Source organism: Ornithorhynchus anatinus, chromosome 18, assembly GCF_004115215.2.
Source record: "Ornithorhynchus anatinus isolate Pmale09 chromosome 18, mOrnAna1.pri.v4, whole genome shotgun sequence".
In the NCBI taxonomy this organism is placed as follows: domain Eukaryota; kingdom Metazoa; phylum Chordata; class Mammalia; order Monotremata; family Ornithorhynchidae; genus Ornithorhynchus; species Ornithorhynchus anatinus.
Window position 1 is genome coordinate 44255415 of NC_041745.1, and position 23923 is coordinate 44279337.

The 23923-nt window shown below is 56.8% G+C and overlaps 1 protein-coding gene across 2 annotated transcripts; it reads left to right on the forward strand.

Annotated features, from left to right (window-relative positions):
- The first annotated feature begins 2576 nt into the window (after window positions 1-2576).
- On the forward strand, window positions 2577-19913 carry ACOT11 (acyl-CoA thioesterase 11). 2 transcript variants are annotated; one of them, XM_029046537.1, is made up of 16 exons: window positions 2577-2672; window positions 7981-8197; window positions 9084-9153; window positions 11528-11588; window positions 11854-11952; window positions 13028-13163; window positions 13384-13540; window positions 14083-14202; window positions 14403-14547; window positions 14854-14909; window positions 15781-15847; window positions 16456-16539; window positions 16925-17058; window positions 17169-17303; window positions 18603-18729; window positions 19157-19913. In XM_029046537.1, the coding sequence occupies exons 2-16, from the start codon at window positions 8056-8058 to the stop codon at window positions 19340-19342; spliced, it is 1719 nt and encodes a 572-aa protein (XP_028902370.1). In that variant the 5' UTR covers window positions 2577-2672; window positions 7981-8055; the 3' UTR covers window positions 19343-19913. The 2 variants fall into 2 exon arrangements, with proteins under 2 accessions (XP_028902370.1, XP_028902369.1); XM_029046536.1 differs by lacking the exon at window positions 2577-2672 and adding an exon at window positions 2731-2830.
- The last annotated feature ends 4010 nt before the right edge of the window (window positions 19914-23923 follow it).

Consider the following 23923-nt stretch of genomic DNA (forward strand, 5'->3'; position numbering starts at 1 on the left):
GGTTGGCATGTTTCCCCTTGGGTGCTCAAGGAGCAGAGAGCAGCTCAGCTTACTGACCGTCCCACATCCTGGTCATCAAGTGATTCCAAGCAGTTGTTCTCGGGCCCGGTGCCGTGTCACCCACAGGAGCGAGGGCTGACGACCTCTCCACACAGACCGGCCCGACCCCACAGGTGTCACTGGGGAAATTCAAGGGTGTTGGATTGTCTGTGCGGGGTCACTGGGGAGAGTCAGGAACGGAGAGGGGAAAGTCATGGATATCAGATGGCCCATGTTGAGTCACTGGGGGAGAGTCAGGGTGTGGGATGGTCCATGCCCGGTCACTGGGTGAAAGTTAGGGGTGTGGGATAGTTGGTTCTGAGTCACTGGAGGAGAGGAAGGAACAGCGGGAGAGGCAGGGGCGTGTTGAATGGTCCCTGTTGGGTCACTGGGGGAAGGGTGGGGAGCGTCAGGGGAGTTGAATGGTTCATCTCATACCATGAGGGTGGGCACCAAGAAGGGCAACAGCACATGATTCCTCTAAGATTCCTAGTGTCCCGTTGGAGTCGTAGTTTTGCTTTGGCTTGGTCGTGAGACAGCCCGAACCACCACCATCCTCCCCATCTCACAGGCCCATAACCTTGACGTTATCCTCAACTCATCTCTGTTCAACCCACATATTCAGTGTCACCAAATCCTGCCTGTTCAACCTTCCACCCTTTCCTTTCCATCCAGACTGTGACCACGTTAATCCAAACATTTATCCAATCCCCCCTCGGTTACTGCATCAACCCCGTGCCTCCTCTCTCTCCCCACTCTGTGGTCACTAAGACAACTGACCATTCACTCTGCTGCCCCGACCATTTTTCTATAAAACGGTTCAGTCTGTGTTTCTGCACACCTCAAGAACCTCTAGCAGTCGTCCGTCCACCTCTGCATCGAACTCCTTATCATCACTCAATCAACCGTTGTTGGGTACGGATTGTCTCTGTTGCCGAATTGTACTTTCCAAATGCTCAGTACAGTGCACTGCACACAGTAAGCGCTCAATAAATACGATTGAATGAATGAATGAATAACCTTGCCCCCTCCATCCCTGATTTCCTACTGCAACCCAACCTGTATACTTCTTTCCTGTAACGCTAACCTCCTCACTGTTGCTTGATCTTTTTTTCTCCCCTCTGACCTCTCGACCACATCCTGCTTCTGGCCTGGAATGTCTTCCCTCTTCATATCCGACTGACGATCACTCTCCCCTCCGTCAAATCCTTCTTTAAAAGCACATCTCCTCTCAAGAGGCCCTCTCTGACTAAGCCCTCATTTCCTCTTCTCCCACTCCCTCCTTTGTCACCCTGGCACTTGGGCTTGCACCCTTTACTAGCCCCTCCCTCTGGCCCACAGCACCTCATTTATTCAATCATACTTTTTGAGCACTTAAAAAACAGTGCTTGGCACATAGCAAGTGCTTAACAAATACCATTATTATTATTATTGAGTGCTTACTATGTGCAGAGCGCTCTACTAAGCGCTTGGGAGAGTACAATGCAACAAGAAACAGTGACATTCCCTCCCCATAACAAACACAGTCTGGAGGAGGGGAGATGGACGATCATTAATAATGTTGGTATTTGTTAAGCGCTTACAATGTGCCAAGCACTGTTTTAGGCACTGGGGTAGATATAAGGTCATCGCAGTCATAACTCCCCTTTTACAGATGAGGTAACTGAGGCCCAGAGAATTTAAGTGACTTGCCCAAGGTCACACAGCTGATAAGTGGCAGAGTTGGGATTAGAACCCACGACCTCTGACTCCCAAGCCCGGGCTCTTTCCACTAAGCCAGATAGGTACATAGTACATCTGCAATTTATTAAGGTCAGTCTCCCACTGTAGACTTTAAGCTCGCTGTGGACAGGGAATCTTTCTACTCACTTTTGTTCTGTTGTACTCTCCCAAGCGTTTAGTTCAGTCCCCTGCACAGAATAAGCACTCAGCTACCACTGATGGAGCCAAAATGCAGGGGGATGGTGCGGGTCCCCCTAGACTGGCGGCAGTGGAGGGCAACCTGATGATGATGTTGGTATTTGTTAAACGTTTACTATGTGCCAAGCACTGTTCTAAGCGCTGGGGTAGATACAAGGCGATCAGGTTGTCCATATAGGGGGCACAGTCTTCATCCCCACTTTTCAGATGATATGACAGGCACAGAGAAGTTAAGTGATTTGCCCAAGGTCACACAGCTGCCAAGCGGAGGAGCTGGGATTAGAACCCATGACCTCTGATTTACCTTGAATTGCATTCAATAGCATTTACTGAGCTATTACTCTGTGCAGAGCACTGTACCTAGGGCTTGGAGTCTACAATTCGGCAACAGCTAGAGACCATCCCTGCCCAACAACGGGCATCCACCCCAGCCCTGGGAACAGGGCTTGGCGCTCAGCCGATCCCATCGTGATACTTTAAGGCTAGTCCAGGCCGCCCGCACCGGTCAGAGATCAGTCGAAAGGGTTAACGGCCCCGTGGGATCCGACGGAAGGAGGAAGGGGAGGAGGAGAAAGGAAGAGAGGAGGAGGAGGAGGAGGGAGGAGGTGCCACCTTAAAAGATTCCCAGTTGAGGACGGAAGCGTCGAGGAGCCTGGAGTGGGGCCAGTCCAGCTCTGCGTTTGGACGGGCTTCGGGGTGAAAAGGCCGAGCAGGTGGGCGACTGGGGGGAGGGAGAAGGGAACTGGGTGGGTGGTTGGGTCGGTGGGCGAGGCCAGTGGGGTCCGGCCGACGCCACGAGAAGGAGGAAGAGGAGGGAGGCTGGTCAGGGGCCGGCCCCGAGCTCCGGATGTTCAGCTCCTGCGGCATGTGGGTAAGGGTCTCCGCAGCCCGGGGGCTGGGCCGGCCGGCCCCGGGTGACCCTCGGGGTCCGTGCAGGAGAGGGGACGCTGGGCAGGAGGGGGTGTGAAGGCGCCCTGCCCAGCCTCCAGCCCGGGGTCAAAGGGCAGAGGGGTAGGGGAGGAAGCGGAGGGACGAGGGGTCCGGTGCGGAGGCAGGGTGGGGCGGGGCGCGGTGCAGGCAAAGGTGACCCTGCTTGCAGGAGTGCCCCGTGGGCGGGGACGGCCTAGGGTCCAGGACCCAGGCGCGTGCCCTGCTCACCTGCCTAAGGTCACCCCATCCCTGCACCCAGAACCGTCCACTCCAGGCCCTGGCCGTGGTAATAATAATAATGTTGGTATTTGTTAAGCGCTTACTACGTGCAGAGCACTGTTCTAAGCGCTGGGGTAGATACAGGGTCATCAGGTTGTCCAACGTGAGGCTCACAGTTAATCCCCATTTTACAGATGAGGTCACTGAGGCACAGAGAAGCGAAGTGACTTGCCCACAGTCACACAGCTGACAAGTGGCAGAGCCGGGAGTCGAACCCATGACCTCTGACTCCGAAGCCCAGGCTCTTGGTAGCTCTCAACCCTCCAGACTGAAGAGGCTCAGGTTGGGGGCCGGGGACGCGATGCCCGGGGAATGGCTCTCAGCTCCCACGGTGTCCCCACTCCAGCCCCTGGGCCTGACCATTTTCAATCCAGGATGAAGGGGGCTGGGGGCATTGGAGCGGACCAACTGGTCTGTCCTCGTGATTACCAGGCACGGAGAGACCTGACCAGGGTAAAGTTTGGATTGCATCTCAGACCAAGAGAGCCAGGCTCAGACAATGGGGCAGTGGTGCTGTCCAGATTGGTATTGGGGGGGTGGGAGGGGGCATCTGGCCACATTTGGGAGGGGCAGTGCCCTTCCCCCTCCGCTGGGTAAGTCCAGCCCTTAACGGTTTCTGTGGGGTGAGGGTCCAGAGCGGTGCCCCCCCAGGTCCGGGGAAGCTGTGGCCGGGCAGGTGTTGCCCGTGGTCGGCGACGCCGCCCCTAGCTGGAGCCGCTGCCGATCCCTGCTAATGAGTCTGTCGGATCGGGTCACCTTGGAGGCCGGGAACCGTGCCCGGCGACTGTTGGCAGCCTTCGGCGGAGGGGTCAGTGCTTTGTTCTTTCTGCCGGGTCCGTGCCAGCCCCCGCCCCTGCCTCGGGGAGCTGGCCCCGAGCCCTCGGTGGCTGCGCCACGGAGTCGGGATGGCGTGGGAGGCCCTCCGGGAGCAGGGCCCTTAACCGGAGAAAAGCAGCCTTAGGGGGACCCCTGGGATCTTCGCCCCACCCCCCCAATCCAGTTCCTCTCCTCCCTACACCCCGCATCACTGCCGCACCCCTCGACGGGCCACAGGATGTCATGCAGCCGTGGTGAATTGTGATCAGTTATCCCGGGACCACTGTTGCCCTGCTCTGACCTGGGTCAGCGGGGGGGGTTCATCTCTGACTTTCTAGTTAAGGGGAGGGGAGCGTTGTGAAGATGGGTGGAATTGGTTCCTTTTCACCCCCCTTTCCCTCCCCTCCACCCTCTCCAACAACCCCCAAAAGGGCTACGGTTGCTGGAGTGAGGACAGACACCCTTCGCCACCCTCTCCCCACAGTTGCTTTCTCCAAGGCCCTGCAGGGCTGCGGTATCTGGGGGCTCGGCCCGACCTTAGCTCTTAACCTCGGACCAGAGGTTGAGCTCCATTTAGGGGCGGTCTGGCTGGGGCGTGGCAGAGCTTGGCTCGTTGGGGGCAGGGTGAGCACCCAGAGAGAGCATTTTGGCCGGGGGGGCGGGGGGGGGCGTGTCTAGCTACCTATTAAGTTTTCAGCATTTCAGTGTTGGTTATTGAGCACTTACTGTGCTGAGCTTGTGGGAGCGTGCAGTAGAATTAGTGGACTTGATCCCCGCCCTCAAGGGCCCTCCTGTGTGCCGGGTGCAGAGAACTGTACTGGACATCTGGGAGACCCCAGTAGAGTCTTGCCCTCAAGAAGCTTACAGTCTAAAGGGAGAGGCCAATTTCAAAATACAGGTAGGGGAAGAGACTGATAAATACCTAAGAGATATAGAAAGAGCGGCCATAGAGATTAGGAGAACCAAGAAGTAACAGTGTCACTGAAGCTGAAAATGTACCCTGAGTGGAACAGAAACTGTGCTGACCAGATCACCTTATATCTCCCGCAGCGCTTGACACACAGTACAAGCATTTAACAAATACCACAGTTCTTAGAGAAGGGGGTGATCCACAACATCAGAGGCAGCTGAGGTCGAGCAGGATTAAGATGGAGTAGAAGCTGTTGGATTCGGCAAGAAAGAGGTCACGGGTGACCTTGGAGAGGCCAGTTTCTGTGGAGAGGAGGGATCGGAAGCCAGATTGCAGGGGTCAAGGGGAGAGGATGAGAGGAAGTGGAAGCAGCGGTTGTGGTGGTGGAGGAGTTTAGACAGGAAGGGGAGGAGGGAGAAGGAGATGAGAGATGAAGCAGCATGGCCTAGCGGAAAGAGCCTTCTAATTCCCGCATTGACAATTGTTTCCTTTGTGACTTTGGACAGGTCACAACTTTTCTGTGCCTAGATTCTCCTGGTCTCTCTCCTACTTAGACTCCGAGCCCCATGCCGGACAGGGACTGTGTCAACCTAATTAACTTGTATATACCCCGGCCCTTAGAACAAAGTTTGATACATAGTAAGCGCTTAACAAATAATGTTGGTATTTTGTTAAGCGCTTACTATGTGCCGAGCACTGTTCTAAGCACTGGGGTAGACATAGGGGAATCAGGTTGTCCCACGTGGGGCTCACAGTCTCAATCCCCATTTTACAGATGAGGGAACTGAGGCCCAGAGAAGTTAAGTGACTTGCCCACAGTCACACAGCCTACAAGTGGCAGAGCCGGGATTCGAACTCATGAGCCCTGACTCCAAAGCCCGTGCTCTTTCCACTGAGCCACGCTGCTTCTATTACGAAAATGCAGCGCTAACTAGAGGAGGGCAGTGGAGTCGAGGGAGGATCTTTTAGGTTAGGGAAGACTTGGGCACTGTGAAGGGGCAGGGAGCTGTTGGAGAGGCCACCCCTCCTCGCTGAAGGATGCAGATTCCTGAGGCGGCCAGGGGCCCCTGGGAGAGGAAGTTGGAAACCCCATTGGCCGGAGGTCACCCTCCGGCAGTTCCCTGGGCCAGGCGGATCTGGGTTAGGCCCCTTGTGACTGTAGGGACTTTCCCTTTCTGAGACTCTTTCCAGTTTCTGTCAGCTCAAGCCCTCATTGGCCCCCAACTCCATGACACAGGTGTCTGCTGGTCAGGTGGCCGGGCCAAAGGGCCAATCTCTAGAAGGACACCGGCCCATGGAGGGAGGATGACATCAGGCCTCGGCCCTGGCGGCTCCACCCCCTCTTCACCCTCCTCCCTCTCCCCCCGGCTCTGCTCTCTCCAGGTGGGAGGTGGTGATGGTGACCACAGGGGACCTGCTCAAAAGGGGGCTCAGAGAGAGAACGCCTACCTTTCACGCCATCCGTGTGTGAGGGAGGACCTCAGGGGTCTTTGAGATTTGGGACCCGTCCGGGAGACCGGACCCTCCTCCACGAGATCCGTTGGTCACCCTCCAGACTGAAGAGGCGCAGGTTGGGGGCCGGGGACACGATGCCCGATGAACGGCTCTCAGCTCCCACAGTGTCTCTACTCCAGCCCCTGGGCCTGACCATTTTCGATCTAGGATGAAGGGGGCTGGGGGCATTGGAGAGGATCAACTGGTCTGTCCTTGTGATTACCAGGCACAGAGAGACCTGATCAGGGTAAAATTTGGATTGCAGCTCAGACCAAGAGAGCCAGGCTCAGACGAGGGGGCAGTGGTGCTGTCCAGATTGATGTTGAGGGGGAGGGGGGCATCTGGCCATATTGGGAGGGGCAGGGCCAAGTTGGGGCTCAGGACAGGAAGGCATCAGATGCGGCAGGGAAGACCAGCCTTCCCACTCCTGGTGGCTAGGGGGCGGGGACCTAAACCGGCCCTGGCTGGGGCTGCAACAGCCCCTGTGCCCGGGACAAGGGCAGGGGCAGACCTGCCCTCGTTTGACCGGGCGGAGTGAGAGGCAGCACCTTGGGTGGGGTGGGGGAGCGTCCGATCTGTAGGAGGCCATTGGCCCTCAGCTGGTGTCCTGCCCCCAGCCGCGACCAATGACGGTGGTGACCGGGGCGCGTCGGCTGGGGGCAGCGGCTTCCTCTTTGGAGAGGGAGTCTGTGTCCAGCGGCCAGCTGGCACCCAGCTGCCCGTCCTGGCACAGGGCCCCAATGCGGCCCGGCTGCAGACACACAGCTGTGTGGGCCCGCTTCCTGTGCCCACGCCTATCCCCTTCCACCTCACTCACCTCCCATTGCTCCCTCCAACTCTCACCTGCTGCCTCCCCGCCCTCTCTCTTCCTTCCTGTGTCACCTCCCACTGACCTCTTGCCTTACACTCCTCCCCACAATAATAATAATAATAATGGCATTTGTTAAGCCCTTACCATGTGCCAGGCACCATACAACAACATCCATTGCCCCCCCACTCGCTCTTCCCCCTTCCCCCCATCATCTCCAGAGCCTTCCCTCCACCCTCTGCCCCCCTAACTATTCTCTTGTCTCCTTCCTGACCCAGTGTCTCCGGCTTCAGCCCACCACTGGCTTACCCCAAGTTGCAGGGAAGTGGGGGGGCTGGGGAGTGCTGGCTGCTAGAGGAGAGCGGGGACCCCTTTCTCCACCAAAATACGGCCCCGGGCCTGGCTAGGTTGATGGTAGGGTATGGCAGTTCTGTGTATTTCCCCCTCACCGGCACCCCAAAATCTCCAAGCACATGGATCGGCACCTACAAGGGCCCTCTAGGAACAATCAGAGTGTCCTCGGTGTAGACTCTGTGCCAAGCCCAGTGCTGAGCGGTGGTGTAGGTGCAGGATAATCAGCCTGGGCACAGCCCCCCGCCCCTTACGAGGCTCATCTTCTCAGTCAGAGGGAGAGCATGTGTCTTATCCCCACTTTACAGAGGCAGAAACTGAATTTCCCTAGATCACAGGATGGTCCAGTGTTAGAGCCGGGCTTCCCGGCTCTGTACCTCTGGGACTGTTTAATCTCACTTCATCCAAGTTTCTGTTCCTGTGTCCGCCCCAGGGCTTCGGCTCCGTGTTCTCGGGGCGGCTGGCCCGGAGGCTGGCCTTCAGGGTGGAGAAGTCGGGGGGCGGCGGCATGGAGGACCAGGACCAGCCCCAGCGGAACCCCACGGAGGTGCAGATGAGCCAGATGGTGCTGCCCAGTCACACCAACCACCGCGGGGAGCTGAGCGTCGGCCAGCTGCTCAAGTGGGTTGACACCACGGCCTGCCTCTCCGGTGAGACCCGGCCCTCCCCTACTCTGATCCAGTGTCCCCAGAGCACACCCTCCCCTGCCCACCCCCTCCCCACACACACACACTCACACACACAGTGTGGCTGGCAGGCTCACATGTTCCACTGCAGAGGAAGAATGAATGCCCCTCAAGGCAGGGGGAGGGAGGAGGGCATGGGCTGGCTTTTAAGGTGGATCGCAGGGTTCCCCCACTTGGACTGGCTTCCCCCACTTGGACTGGCTGATACAGACCCCCCATCCCACCCTCCACCAGGGATTTAGAGCCCCCTCTATCGAGGTGGGGGAGTGCCCAGAGAGGGCACCTTACCTCCGAAGGTCATACAGCAGCCTATGGCCCCACAGCCTTCCCTTCTTGGGGTTGAATGCTGCCCCTCAGGCTCCCTTCCCTGCCCTGGGCACTGGTCACCAGCCCCCCGAGCAGTGACGTTGGGGCACCTGTGGAGCTGGGCCCCTTTGCACCCTCTCGGCTTGTTACCTCTCTACAAGGACACGCCTCTCTATCTCTGTCTCTCACACTCTCTCACACACTCACACACCCACATACCCATTCTTTTTATGTCTGGACAAGTATAGTTACCCCGGTGTCGCAAGCATTCCGGGGTCTCCCGCAGCGCCCCATGCTGCTTCCCCAGGGAAAACATTGCATCCCAGCCTTGGGGCCAGGCTGGGCTGGACAGGGCTGAGCAGGCTCGGGATGTTGGCCGGCCTCCAGGAGGCCTTGGTGTCTGAAATGGCGTGGAGAGAACTCTGCCGGAGCAGGGGTCGAGCACCCTGGGACTGGCGGGTCTGGGGGTGGGGAGCGGGCGGGGTCCGTATCCAGCGGAGGCGGGGTAGCTCACGGCTGGCATTCCTCCTCTCACGGCCCGCAGCAGAGAGGCACGCCGGCTGCCCGTGTGTCACAGCCTCGGTGGATGACATCTACTTTGAGCATACCATCAGGTAACTGCTTTCCTCGGGGACCCGGGAGTGACTTGTCTATATAAAATGCCCACCGTTTCCTGCCGGTTGGGCTGATAATAATAAAAATAACGATGGTATTTGTTCTGCACTTACTATGTGTCGAGCACTGTTCTAGAAGCTGGGGTAGATATAGACTAATCGGGGGGGACACAGCTCCTGTCCCACATGGGGCTCACGGTCTTAATCCCCATTTTACAGACAAGGGACAGAGAAGGGAAGTGACTTGCCTAAGGTCACACAGCAGACAAGCAGCAGAGCTGGGATTAGAACCCAGGTCTTTCTGATTCCCAGGCCCGGGCTCTTTCCACCGGCCCATGCTGCTGATGATTAAGCCCTCCTTTCCTCTTCTCCCACTCCCTTCTGCATCACCCTGACTTGGTCCCTTTATTTCCCCCATTCCAGCCCCACAGCACTTAGGTACATATAGGTCATTTAATTATTTCTGTTCATATTCATTCATTCAATAGTATTTATTGAGCGCTTACTAGGTGCAGAGCACTGTACTAAGCGCTTGGGATGAACAAGTCGGCAACAGATAGAGACAGTCCCTGCCGTTTGACGGGTTTTACAGTCTAATCGGGGGAGATGGACAGACAAGAACGATGGCAATAGAGTCGAGGGGAAGAACATCTCGTAAAAACAATGGCAACTAAATAGAATCAAGGCGATGTATAATTCATTAACAAAATAAATAGGGTAATGAAAATATATACAGTCGAGCGGACGAGTACAGTGCTGTGGGGATGGGAAGGGAGAGGTGGAGGAGCAGAGGGAAAAGGGGAAAAAGGGGGTTTAACTGCGGAGAGGTAAAGGGGGGGTGGCAGAGGGAGTAGAGGGAGAAGAGGAGCTCAGTTTGGGAAGGCCTCTCGGAGGAGGTGAGTTTTAAGTAGGGTTTTGAAGAGGGGAAGAGAATCAGTTTGGTGGAGGTGAGGAGGGAGGGCGTTCCGGGACCGCGGGAGGACGTGGCCCGGGGGTCGACGGCGGGATGGGCGAGACCGGGGGACGGTGAGGAGGTGGGCGGCAGAGGAGCGGAGCGTGCGGGGTGGGTGGTAGAAAGAGAGAAGGGAGGAGAGGTAGGAGGGGGCAAGGTGATGTAGAGCCTTGAAGCCTAGAGTGAGGAGTTTTTGTTTGGAGCGGAGGTCGATAGGCAACCACTGGAGTTGTTTAAGAAGGGGAGTGACATGCCCAGATCGTTTCTGCGGGAAGATGAGCCGGGCGGCGGAGTGAAGAATAGACCGGAGCGGGGCGAGAGAGGAGGAAGGGACGTCGGAGAGAAGGCTGACACAGTAGTCTAGCCGGGATATAACGAGAGCCCGTAACAGTAAGGTAGCCGTTTGGGTGGAGAGGAAAGGGCGGATCTTGGCGATATTGTAGAGGTGAAACCGGCAGGTCTTGGTAACGGATAGGATGTGTGGGGTGAACGAGAGAGACGAGTCAAGGATGACATATCTGTCTCCCCCTCTAGATGGTAAGCTCACTGTGGGCAGAGAATGTGTCTGTTGTATCACACCCTGCCAAGCGTTTAATACAATGCTCTGCACACAGTTAGTGCTCAATAATTGATTGAGCAATGTGGTATTTCTTGAGTACTTACGGTATGCAGGGCATTGAGACGATAATACAGTAGAGTAGGCAGATAAAAGCAATTAGTAAACGCTATGCATAAAACACTGCACTGAACTCATAGGAGAGTTCACTATAAAACAGTTGATATGCACATTATCTACTATCAAAGAACTGACAACGCTGTGTGAAGAGTGTACATATTTATTACTCTATTTTATTAATGGTGTGTATATATATATAATTCTGTTTATTTTGATGCTATTGATGTCTACTTGTTTTGATGTCTGTCTCCCCCTTCTAGACTGTGAGCCATTTGTTGGGTAGGGATTGTCTCTATCCATTGCCGAATTGTACTTTCCAAGTGCTTATTACAGTACTCTGCACACTGTAAGCACTCAATAAATAGGATTGAATGAACGAATGAGACTGTAAAGGGGAAGCAGCCAAGTATAAGGATCTAGACACCAGATGCTCGTAGTCACTTTCAGAAAGGGAAAAGGACAAGATCTGGAGATTGCCAAATTTTTACCACAGGGAAAGCCAGGTTCCAGAGAGGTTATTAATTCAGTCATATTTATTGGGTGCCTACTGTAGGCAAGTCTGAGCCAACGTGCCAGCTGGTCAGCCGGCCGCAGATTTTGAATGTCGGCCCTCCTTCCCTCCCTCCTCCTCCTCCTTCTCCATGTGTGGGAGCCCCTGTAGGGGTTGGGGGACAGGGATGGGGGAGGGCACAAGGTCAGGGAGTGTCCATGCTGAACCCTGTCTGAATCACCCCCCTTCCCTCCAGCGTCGGTCAGGTGGTCAACATCAAAGCCAAGGTGAACCGCGCCTTCAACTCCAGCATGGAGGTGCGTGGAGGTGTGCCGGGGCGGGGGTCCCGCCATCCCCCGGGAGTGCCTCAGGCAGCCCCCACTGTGACCCGGGCTGGGTTGGGGGAGCCGGATTGGGCTACCCAGCTCGCTCTCTGACTGGACCGTCGCCCCAGGGGAGCCCCATGGGGGCTGGGTTCAGTTCTCCCCACCCCAGGAAGGAGGGGAGCTTCCTTGGACGAGGCTGTTCGGGGGTGGGGAGGAGGGGCTGCCAGGTGAGCCCTCCCCCTTGCTCCCTTGCCAGGTGGGTGTCCAGGTGACATCGGAAGACCTGTGCACGGCGAAGCAGTGGAACGTGTGCAAAGCTTTGGCCACCTTTGTTGCCCAGGGCTCCACCAAGAAGGTAGGGAGGGAAAGGAGCTGCTGAGCACTGGGGAGGACACTTGGGTGGGCCCTGGGCATAGCATTGGAGTGAGCAATGTGGGACTGGCTACTGGGGTGCCGCTATGGCCAGCCCACCTCCATCTCTTCTCGAGCCCCGCTCACCCTCAAGTCCTCCCCTGCCCGGGGCCACTGGACCCACTGCTTAGAGGAGCCGAACTGAAGCCGCGCAGCAGCAGAAGGGGCGGCGATGAGGGCAAAGTCCTTGTCCCTTGCTGGAGGTTGGATGCAGTCAGTCTCCCACGGCTGGGGAGGAGGTCATGTCTACTCTCTGCTGGGCATCGGGTGGGGAGGGGAGGGAGGAGCTAGGGCTGGGGCCGGCTCATTCATTCATTCAGTTGTATTTATTGAGCGCTTACTACGTGCAGAGCAGTGTACTAAGCACTTGGGAGAATAGAATATAATACTAAGCGGACATATTCCCTACAACGAGCTTGAGAAAACTTGCTACCTGAGTCTTCGCTTGACTTCTCTGTGCCTCAGTTACCTCATCTGTAAAATGGGGATTGAGACTGTGAGTCCCACGTGGCACAGAGACTGTCTACGCCTATTTGCTTGTATCCACCCCAGCGCTTAGTACAGTGCCCAGTATGTAGTAAGCATTTAACAAATACCATTATTGTTATTACAGTGTAGAGCAGTGTTTGGAGCTCTGCCTGCATGCCTTCCATCTGTATCCATGACCCTGCCCCTCGCCAGTGCTCAGACCGCCACCCACTCAGGGCAATCGATTGATTTATTGATCGATCAATTGATGGATGTGGGTTGGATGATGGGTTTGGGGAGGGAGGGAGGAGTCTGGTGCCCCTCCCTTCAACTCCCCCCCCAACACACACACCTTACGCATAGGTTCAGATGCTCCAGCCCCTCTCTCTCCACCCCTCCCCCGCAGCCCAGGCCTCAGCCCTTCCCCAGGACTCTATTTGCCCAAAGTCTAGCTTCCTTCAGTCTGGGGGGCTGCTCTCTCCAGGTGCTCACTGGGCCCGATGGCGGGGGTGGCCTAAGCACGTGCCCCTTCCCTTCCTTACCGGCTGCAGGTGAAGCTGAGGCAGACGACCCCACGCACGGAGGAGGAGAAGACTGAGTACAGCATCGCGGCAGAAAGGAGGCGCCTGAGGCTCGTCTATGCCGACACCATTAAAGACCTACTCCGCCACAGCGTCATCCGTGATGGTAAACGCCCCCAGACCCTCTTCGGCCCTCCCCGATCGCCCTCAGACACAAACTGGCCCTGGACCGGTGATCCAGGGGAGGATGGACATCCAGGGGCTCTGGCTCAGCTCCTCCCCTGCCTTTCTTACCCCTCCCCTTCACTGGTTTTAGCCCCGTTCCCCCCCCCCCCCCCGAAGCTGGTCTGGGCCTCCCTCCAGGCCGGTCTTCTTCTCCTCCGCAGACCTGGAGGGCCGTGACTGCACCCGCAAAGTGCCGGCGGAGAAGACGCGGGTGGAGAGCGTGGAGCTGGTGCTGCCCCCGTATGCCAACCACCAGGGGAACACGTTTGGGGGCCAGATCATGGCCTGGATGGAGAACGTGGCCACCATTGCCGCCAGGTGCGGCGTCGCCCGGGCCCACCCCCCCTCATCCCGCCTGGCCCCAGCATCTCCCATCCTCACAGCTCTGCCCCGGTCTGGCCACGGCCCTCTCTGGCCCGGCCCTACCCCTCGTCGTCCTGATACCATCTCACCACTGCCCTCTCAGTCTGGACCTTCCTGGGCACCCAGAGATGGGGGCAGTTGGGGTTTTGCTTGGGATGGGTGAGTAGGTGGGTGGAGGTCAGTGGGGCCAGCACAGACCAGGAAGGGAAGGACGAAGGCTAGTAGCAATAATGGTTGTAGTGGTGGGAGCTTTTTGAGCACCACTGGTGCAGTTCACTGTACTGAGTGCTTGAGGGGAGGTGTGATGGAAGATCCAGGCCATTTTCACACGGCCCTGAGCCTCAGGTTCCCCACTGGGAGGTGGTTCCCCGGCCTGGCCGGGGGTAAGCAGCGGTGTTGAGATCCCAGCTGGGAAGAGCCTGGAGTCTGGCGGGTGGGTGGTCTTGGCCGAGAGTGGGCCCGGCCACCAGGATGACACGGGTCTGGGGCCCACGTAGCCGGCTGTGCCAAGCCCACCCCACTCTGAAGGCCATCGAGATGTTCCACTTCCGGGGTCCCTCCCAGGTCGGGGACCGGCTGGTGCTCAAAGCCATCGTCAACAATGCCTTCAAAAACAGGTAAGGGGCCACCCGGCTCCCCTCTGCCCCCACCCCTTCCACCCTATGCCCCTCTGTCCCTCACTCAGTTCTCTGCCCCACCCACTCCTTTGACTTGACATCCTGGGCCTCGGCTTTGGGCCCCGGGCAAGGGCGGTGGCGGTCGTGGGATCTTCCGACCCCGGGCCGGCAGTCGGTGACCCGGCCCCCCGGTCCGGCAGCATGGAAGTGGGGGTATCGGTGGAGGCCTACCGACAGGAGCAGGAAGCCCACCACAGACACATCAACAGCGCCTTCATGACCTTCGTGGTCCTGGACCAGAACGGCCAGCCCCAGACTCTGCCCTGGATCCAGCCCCAAGCTGGGGTCAGTGTCGGGGGGGTGCCTCCCCTCCCCTCTCCTCCACCCTGCACAGAGTGACTACTCCTTGGAGAAGCCCCCCCCCAACCCCTCACGGGGTGACCTGGGCAGGCATCCAGCAGGAGGGACAGATTAAGGAGTGAGGGATGTCAGGCGGGCTCAGATGGAGAAGGCTCTGAGGGAGGGGGATTTGTTAGAGAGGAGGGTGATGGAGTCTTGGCACTCAGAAGCGGAGTGGGGCCGGGGTCTCCTGGAGCCGGTGGGTGCCTGGGCTGGCTGAGCCCATTGGACGGGCTGACGTTTCACCCGCAGGACGGCGAGAGGCGGTACCGGGAAGCCAGCGCCAGGAAGAAAATCCGGCTGGACCGGTGAGTGGCGGGCGGTGCCGGTATCTGTGGACCTCAGCCTCCTCTCCCCCAGCCTGGTTGGGACCCACAGGTCCCCCTCATCCTCCCTGAGAAAAGTCTGCCATCTGGGGTATGGGTCGCAAGCAGAGTGCCACCCATGAGGGCAGCACGGCTGGGGATTCGCCACAACTGGGTTCTCATCCCAGCTCCGCCCCTGGCCCGCTGGATGAGCTAGGGCAAGCTGTTCAACCTCTCTGGGCCTGTTTCCTCCTGTGTATAAGGGCTCCTCCCTGCCCCCTGGGGCTGACTATTCCGAGATCAGCGTTTTGAGTGACCACTGGCGATGCTAGCGGTCCATGAGGGTTGCCCCTGGTCCGGCTGGCTTTTGGAAGGCGAGGAAAGAGAGCGATTGTGGTTTGTTGTTGTTTTGCTTCCTTTTTTTTTTATACTATTTCTTAAGCACTTACTATGTACCAGGGACTGTACTAAGCACTGGGGTAGATACAAGCTAATCAGGTTGGACACAGTCCATGTCCCACATGGGGCTCATAGTCTTAATCCCCATGAGGTAACTGTGACACAGAGAAGTTAAGTGACTTGCCCAAGGTCACGCAGCCGATAAATAATGGAGCCGGGATTAGAACACATCCTCTGACTCCCGGGCCCATGCTTTATCCACTAAGCCATGCTGCTTGGTGACCTAGAGAGGTCAGTCAATCTATTCCAAGTTGCCCATTGTGTTGCTGGCAGGGTTAGCTGGAGTCCCTCGTGCCTCTCTCTGCTCTTGGTCTTTGTCCTGGGGCGGCAGGATGGGAGGAGAGGGTTCAAGTAGCCACTGGGCCCCTCCGAGTGTGCTCCACTAACCCACGGGATCTCTGGCTCTCTGTCTCAGGAAGTACATCGTCTCCTGCAAACAGGCTGAAGTGCCTCTGTCTGTACCCTGGGACCCCAGTAACCAGGTCTGACCCCCGAACACACACCCAGGACCGCTCTGGGGGAAGGGTGGGATGGATGGGGCACTCTCTGGTCTGGTCGGGGGGGAGGGTGCACAGTGCACCACTTGACCTAGTGGGGGGCCTGGAGGTGCCCCGTCCCATTCCTGCCTGGCCCCTTGCCCTGTCCCTCCTTTTCCTGTCCCATTGTAGTATTTATCGAGCGCTTACTGTGGGTGGAGCACTGTACTAAGCGCTTGGCAGACTACCATATACGGACACATTTTCTGTCCACAGTGAGCTTACAGTCTAGAGGGGGAGACCCACATTAATATAAATAAATAACACATATACGTAAGTGGTGTGGGGCTGGGTTGGGGGTTGAATATAGGGAGTAAGAGCAATACAGAAGGGAGTGGGAGAAGAGGAAAGGAGGGGTTAGTCAGGGAGAGCCTCTTGGAGGAGATGGGCCTTCAGTAAGGCTTTGAAGGTGGAGGGAGGGTATTCCAGGCCACAGTAAAGATGTGGGTGAGAGGGTGGAAGTGAGATAGACGAGATCCCGCCCAGTCCCCAGCCCTGTCCCTCCCTCCCTTCCCATCCCATTGTTTCCCCTGCCTTGTCCCTCCCCCTCTTAGGTGTACCTGAGCTACAACAATGTCTCTGCCCTCAAGATGCTCATGGCAAAAAGCAACTGGACCCTTGCCTCTGAGCTCAACAAGGTCTCTGTCCCCTCACCCCTCTCCCTTCACCCCGCCCATTCCCAAAGAGGCCGGAAGCAGCCGTGGGTGGTCGGCTACCCTCCCAGGGCTTCCTGCGGTCCGGCCCGGGCACCAGAATGCCGGGGGGTGGACCCTTTTTTTGGGTGGTTAGGGCTGAGGATGGGGAGAGAGGATGTGGGGCTGGGGGAAGGAGAGTCTGTGGGTACCCTGACTACGTCCAGGATCTGGCTAACACCTTTGCCCCTCTCGGGTCAGGCAGCCGGAGTCTGGGGTCCCCGTGGCCTTGGCAGGGCATCGACAAAGCTGACGTGTCCCTAGGGAAGGGGGTGGAGGGCAGCGCCAGACCGGCCCTCACTGCTCACCGTCTCCCCGCCTTGCTGCCTAGATCAAACTGTTCACCCTAGAGGACGACCACTTCCTGTCCTTCCACATCGAGATGACCGTGGCCACCTCCACCCCCCAGGCCTTCCTGCTGCTCTCGGATCTGTGCCGCCGCCACCAGTGGGACCGGCACTACCTGTGAGGCCCGCCTCTCCCCGCCTGCTCGCTGCTCTCCCTCCTCCCCACACTCCTGTGCCCCCTCGCTCTCCCTTCTCACCACCCTCCTCCCCCCGCCCCTGTGCCCACAGGAGTGCAGAGCTGGTGCAGCAGGTGGATGAGGACGATGCCATCTACCATGTCATCAGCCCATCCCTCGGCGATGACAACAGCAAGCCCAAGGATTTTGTAATCCTGGCCTCCCGCAGAGAGCCCTGCGACCAGGGGTACGGGCGGGGCCGACGAGGGGCGGCGGAGCAGGGGGCAGGGGCACGAGGGGTGGGTTGATGAAGACCAGCCACATTCTCCCCCTTCCTTCGGGACCCCCCGCCCCAGCACACCTCCACACACCTCCGTGAGTTGAAGGCTCGGTTCACCTTGGCTTTGATGTTGACCACCTGACCGGTGCTGGAGGGAAGGGGGGTGATTCAGGCAGGGTTGAGCACAGACACTCCCTGACCTTGTACCCTCCCCCGTCCCTATTCCCCAACCCCCACAGGGGTTCCCACACATGGAGGAGGAGAATGAGGAGGGAGGGGAGGAAGGCCGACATTCAGAATCTGCGGCCGGGTGGCCTGTTGGCTCAGACTTGCCTACAGTAGGCACTCAATCAATCCCTCAGCCAACCAATGGTCTTTATAGAGCAACCCGAGAGGGCAGAGTACTGTGCTGGGCACCTCCCCCGTGCAAACGCTTGACTGGCTGCTGGGCAGGGCCAACTCCCTCCTTGCACTGCCCCTCAGTCCACCTCCCACCCTCACCCTCTGCCTCATCCTCAACTCGCGCCTCTCCCCCCAACTCACATCCTCCATCCTGCCGGCAACTGTCTCCCCCTTCACATCCGGCCGGGAAACGCCTCCCACAGCGCGTCTGCTAGACCGCCGGTCTCCCCAGCTTCCAAGCAATCCTGCGTTCTTGGAGAGGCCTGCCCTGCTTTGTTTTTCTTCTCCCTATGCCTCAGCCCTCCAGCTGCCACCTGGGCACCGTTGCACTGTCAGCTGCCCATAGCTCTTTCCGACCTCACCATTTACACACCTTACCGTTCCAGCCCTGCTTCTCCCGACATGTACCTAGCTGATGGAGACCAAGAACATGTCTATTAACTCTACCCTCCTCACCGAAGCGCTCAGCGCAGTGCTCTGCACCCTAAAGACCGAAGGCTCCTCGAGGGCTAGAGGGGTGTCCACAGATGCTATTGTCCTCTTCCAAGAGCTCCAGTTCAGTTTCTACACACAGACTAAACACGTCAAGGGTAGGGATCGTGTCTACTAATTTTCCTCTCCCAAGCACTCAATACTGTGCCCTGCACACAGTAGACTGGCAGCTCCTTGAGGGCAGGGATGGTGTGTACTAACCCTTTGGACTTGGGCATTTAGTGCAATGCTCTGAAAACATTGATTGGAAGAGAATAACTAGGAAATACCGGCTCTGCCCTCAAGGAGTTTAAAGTTTAACGGGGACACTGACCAACACAGGCTCCCCTTCTCATCGCTGTACCCTTCCCCGTCCCCGCCTCTCTCCTCCAGGGACCCATACGTCATAGCTCTGCGGTCGGTCACCCTGCCCACACACCCCCCAGTCCCCGACTTCAGTCGGGGGGAGACTTTGTGTTCGGGCTTCTGCCTCTGGAGTGCGGGGGAGCAGCTCACCAAGGTAGGGTGAGAGGGATTCAGGGGGCGGAGGGGGTCTGTGATCTGATTCCCCAGTAGCCTGACCCAGATAAACGTGCCCCGAATTGGCCCCGGGGTCAGGCTTGGTCCCTCCCAGGGCAGGGTGGGAAGCCTAGGGTAGACAAGGAGTTCCCCACTTCCTCTTCCTGCTTCAGTGAGAGAGGTTGCTCCGGGGGTGATGGAGGGAGGCACGCTTCTCTTTGTCCCCAACAGCCCCTTCCCCGGAAATCACAGTCCTCTGCGACCCCAGGGTCATGGTGTTGTGACCTTGCTGCCTTGATTTTCCACGGTGTGGGTTCTTGGTAGCAAGAACTCAGAATGGAAGTGGCCGTGGCTCTGGATTATCCGTGAAGTTGTACTGTCCGGGCCATCCTCGGTCTGCGAGGATAACGGAGAACCGCTCGTTGCAGGTTTCCTACTACAACCAGGCCACCACCGGCGTCCTCCCCTACGTGACGACCAACATCGCGGGCCTGTCTTCCGAGTTCTACAGCACCTTCAAGGCCTGTGAGGGTTTCCTGCAGGACAACGCCTACGCCGAACCGACCCTCCGCAAACTCAGCCTCCTCCCTGACAGCTCTGGCTCCCAGGACTGATGCCCCCATGGGAAGGGGGTGTGACACCCCTCCACCCCCCAAGTGGGCAGCCAGACCCTGGCGTCTCTTTTTTTTTCAATCTGTGGAGAGGCAGGGTCTTCACTGGCGGGGGAGAGTATTGCAGGGGGAGGGAAATCCCTCTTGCCATGGACTGATGTAAAGGTGGAAAATGGGTCTCGGAAGGACCCCTTACCCTGCCTGGGGGAACCCCCACCCTTCACTGTCACTGGGCCCAGGGAGCAGTAAATATTCCTCCTTTTTTTCCCCCTCACTCCCTCCTTTCCCTCCATCTACAGGGTCTGGGCAGGTGCTCCTGCAGTCCCTCCCTCGGCTCCAGTCACACAGGCCGGCCTCTCTGTGTCCTTCTGAGCCCTACTGGCAGTGGAGATGGCCTCTGGACAGGCCCGGCCTCTTTTGGGCACCACTCCCACACACTGTCCACTGACTCCTGCCCCCATCCCCCAGGACAGGTTGCGGGCAGGACCGGCTGCGGGCAGGACCTCCGGCCAAGGCAGGAGGGGCCGGACAGAGATCCGTTGTGCACAATAAACTCCCAAACTGACCCCTTTGAGCTTTCCCGTGTTCAGTTCCAGCTGCACCCCCGCACCGGGGTGGGAGTTTCAGAGGGTCCAGAAATCGGGAGTAAGGAAACAATCCCTTGGTAGATCCTTTGTACAGAGGGGGAGGGAAAGGAAACAGGGTGTGAAGGGGCCAGTGTCATGGGCAGCTTCCGGTCCCTCAGTCCCAGGCTCAGACCCACCCAGCTCTTCGGGCAGAGTTTGGCACCAGTATGCCCACACCGCTGAGCAGAGCAGCCCGCGTCGTCCCAGAGCCCCACTGGGGCCCTGCCCCAGCTGTGTCCTGGACTGGGCCAAGACCTTTGGCTTTCTCTTCAGGTTAACTGGACGAGCCCAGGCCTTCACTCAATCATATTTATTGATTTTGTGTGACTTTGGGCAAGTCACTTAACTTCTCTGTGCCTCAGTTACCTCATCTGTAAAGTGGGGATTAAAACCGTGAGCCCCATGTGGGACAACCTGATCACTTTGTATCCCCCCCCCAGTGCTTAAAACAGTGCTTTGCATATAGTAAGCGCTTAAATGCCATCATTATTATTATTATTTATTACTGAGCAATTACTGTGTACACAGCACCGTACTAAGCACATGGGAGAGTGCAATATAAGACATATTCCCTGTCCACAATGAGCTTACAGGCTAGAGGGGGAGACAGCGTGGCTTGGTGGAAAGTGCATGGGCTTGGGAGTCAGGTCATGTGTTCGAATCCCTGCTCTGCCACTTGTCAGCTGTGTGACTGTGGGCAAGTCACTTAACTTCACTGTGCCTCAGTTACCTCATCTGTAAAATGGGGATTAAGACTGTAAACCTCAAGAGGGACAACCTGATTACCCTGTATCTACCCCAGCGCTTAGAACGGTGCTCCGCACGTAATGAGCGCTTAACAAATACCAACATTATTATTATAAATAAATTACAGCTGTAGATATAAGTGCTGTGGGGCTGTGGGCAGGGAATGAATAAAGGGAGCGAGTCAGGGTGATGCAGAAGGGAGTTGAAGAAAAGGGAAACAGGGCTTAGTCAGGGAAGGCCTCTTGGGAGAGATGCGACTTGAATGATACTTTGAAGGTGGGGAGAATCATGGTCGGATGTGAAGAAGGATGTTCCAGGCCAGAGGCATTAAATGGGTGAGAGGTCGGTGGTGAGGTGGAGGTGATTGAGGTAGAGTGAGAAGGTTAGCATCAGCTGTGGGTCTGGGCCGTCCTCCCTCAATCTGCTCTGAGCCCGCCCTTTCCCCACCCCCACCACTGCCTCCCTCACAAATCCCCTGAACCGATGACCACTCACACGTGTTCTGCTTGGCGAGCAGTGGAGATGATCAATCAATCAGTGGTATTTAAGTGCTTATTATGTTGCAGAGCACTGCATTAAGCACTTGGGAGAGTCCAATACACCAGAGTCGGTAGACACACAATCCGTGCCCTCAGTGAGCTTGCAGTGTAAAGGAGGAGACAGATGGGAAATTATAGAAAGGGGGATGTTGTTGGGATCATCATTATTATTATTGAGAAGGGCCCCAGAGCAGGAAGGGCCGGCCCACTGAAGCATGGCCCGATTGCTAGTAGCAGCCGTTGCTTAGCGCCCAATGGGGCCAGGGCACTGTACTGAATGCCCACTGTGGACAGGGCCCTGAACGTAGCGCCCCCTAGTACTAGTACAGTACCGAGTGTCCATTGCAGGGAGGACATTTCGTCAAATATTGTACTTATCGATATGTACATTAAGTCCTGTGGGGGTGGGATAAGGATCAAGGGCTTAAGGGGTACAGATCCAATGTGAAGCAGCATGGCTCAGTGGCAAGAGTACTGGCTTGGGAGTCAGAGGTCAGGGGTTATAATCCCGCCACTTGTCTGCTGTGTGACCTTGGGCAAGCCGTTTAACTTCTCTGTGCCTCAGTTACCTCCTCTGTAAAAAGGGGATGAAGACTGTGAGCCCCACGTGGGACAACCCAGTTATCTTGTATCTATTCCAGCGCTTAGAACACTGCTTGGCACATAGTAAGCGCTTAACAGATACCACAATTATTATTATCCAAGTGCACAGGTGATTGAGAGGAGAAGGTGAATAGAGGAAGTGAGGGATCAGTCTTGGAAGGACTCTTGGAAGAGATGGAAGAGAATTTTTAAGGAAGAGAAAATGTTGGTCTGTCGGATATGAAAAGGGAGAGAGTTTCGGGTGAGAGGGAGGATATGGGAAAAGGGTTGGTGACAGGATCGAGGTACAGTGAGTGAGTTGACAGTGGAGTGGAGAGTGCAGCGAGGTGAGTAAGTAAAGTAGGAGAGGTGAGCCGAACGAGCACCTTAAAGCCGATGGTAAGGTGTTTCTCTTTGAGGCACAACCACTGGAGGTTCTTGAGGAGTGGGGAGATGGGGACTAAATTTTTTTTTAGCAAAGCGAAGCAGGAAGATGAAGGGATCTGTTTTGGATGTGTTTATCTTGAATTGGACATTCAAGTAGAGATGTCCTGGAGGCAGGAGGAGATGAGAGACTGCAGAGAAGGAGTGAGGCCAGGGTTGGAGAGGGAGATGTGGGAGTTGAATCTGGGAACAAATGAGTTCCCCAAGGGTGTGGGTGTAGATGGAGAATCGAAGGGGAGTCAGGGCCCTGAACTGTACTGAGCACCCACGAGGTGCCCTGCCAGTGCCCTGAGCACCCCCAGGACATCATGCCAGTGTGCTGAGCACCCACAGGGTGCCCTGCCAGTGTCCTGAGCACCGCCAGGGCATCATGCCACTGTACTGAGTGTGCGCAGGGAGCACTGTCATTGTACTGAGCAACCACAGGGTGCTCTGCCAGTGTACTGAGCTCCGACAGGGAGCTGCCACTGTACTGAGCCTCTACAGGAAAAACTTTCATCCTCGGCTGTACTGCTGGATAACTTTCCCCAGCTTCCCCCATCCAGGAGCAGTGTGGTCTATGGTAAGAGAATGTGGCTCAGAGTCAGAAGAGCTGGGATCTCTTCCATCTCCTCCACCCGCCTGCTCAATGACCTTCCCAAAATCACTGAACTTCTCTGGGTCTCAATTTAACTGTCAAATAGGAATTAAACACCTCCCTCCCTCTTTGGCTGAGTTTCACTTGGGCCAAGGACTGTGTCCGATCCAATCGTATCTTCCTCAGTGCTTAGCATGTAGTAAGCACTTAAAAAATGCCATGAATTTAATTTAATGTTGGTATTTGTTCAGCGCTCACTATGTGCAGAGTACTCTTCTAAGCGCTGGGGTAGGTACAGGGTCATCAGGTTGTCCCACGTGGGGCTCACAGTTTTAATCCCCATTTTACAGATGAGGGAACTGAGGCACAGAGAAGTTAGGTGACTTGCCCAGAGTCACACAGCTGACAAGTGGCAGAGCCGGGATTCGAACTCATGACCTCTGACTCCCAAGCCCGGGCTCTTTCCACCGAGCCACGCTGCTTACTATTATTATTATTGTTGCCATTATTGTTTTTGTCATTATTGTCCAAAACTGCCCCAGAGGAAGGAAGGGCCGGCCCCACTGAACCCCGGCCTAATTACGAGGAGTAGCAGCATCTGCTTAGTGCCCACTGGGGGCAAGGCACTATACTGAGCGCCCCTAGGGCATCATGCAGGGTGGGACACCGTTCCGAGTGCCTTCTGTGGAGAGGACCCTGAACCTAGCGCCCCCTATGGACAGGGCAGGGTGCTGACTGTCTATTGCGGGGAAGACATTTCATGGAATATTCATCAGGGGCAGGCTACTGTACTGAGCACCCACTGAACAAAGGGCACTGTACTGAGTATTTCCTGGAGGTATGGAACTGGATAGGTGCTTGGAAAATGGTGCCCACCAGTGACTGCCCAGTTGAACAGAGACTCACACATACACACGTTGAAGCAGCGTGGCTCAGTGGAAAGAGCCCGGGCTTGGGAGTCAGAGGTCATGAGTTCGAATCCCGGCTCTGCCACTTGTCAGCTGTGTGACTCTGGGCAAGTCACTTAACTTTTCTGTGCCTCAGTTCCCTCATCTGTAAAATGGGGATT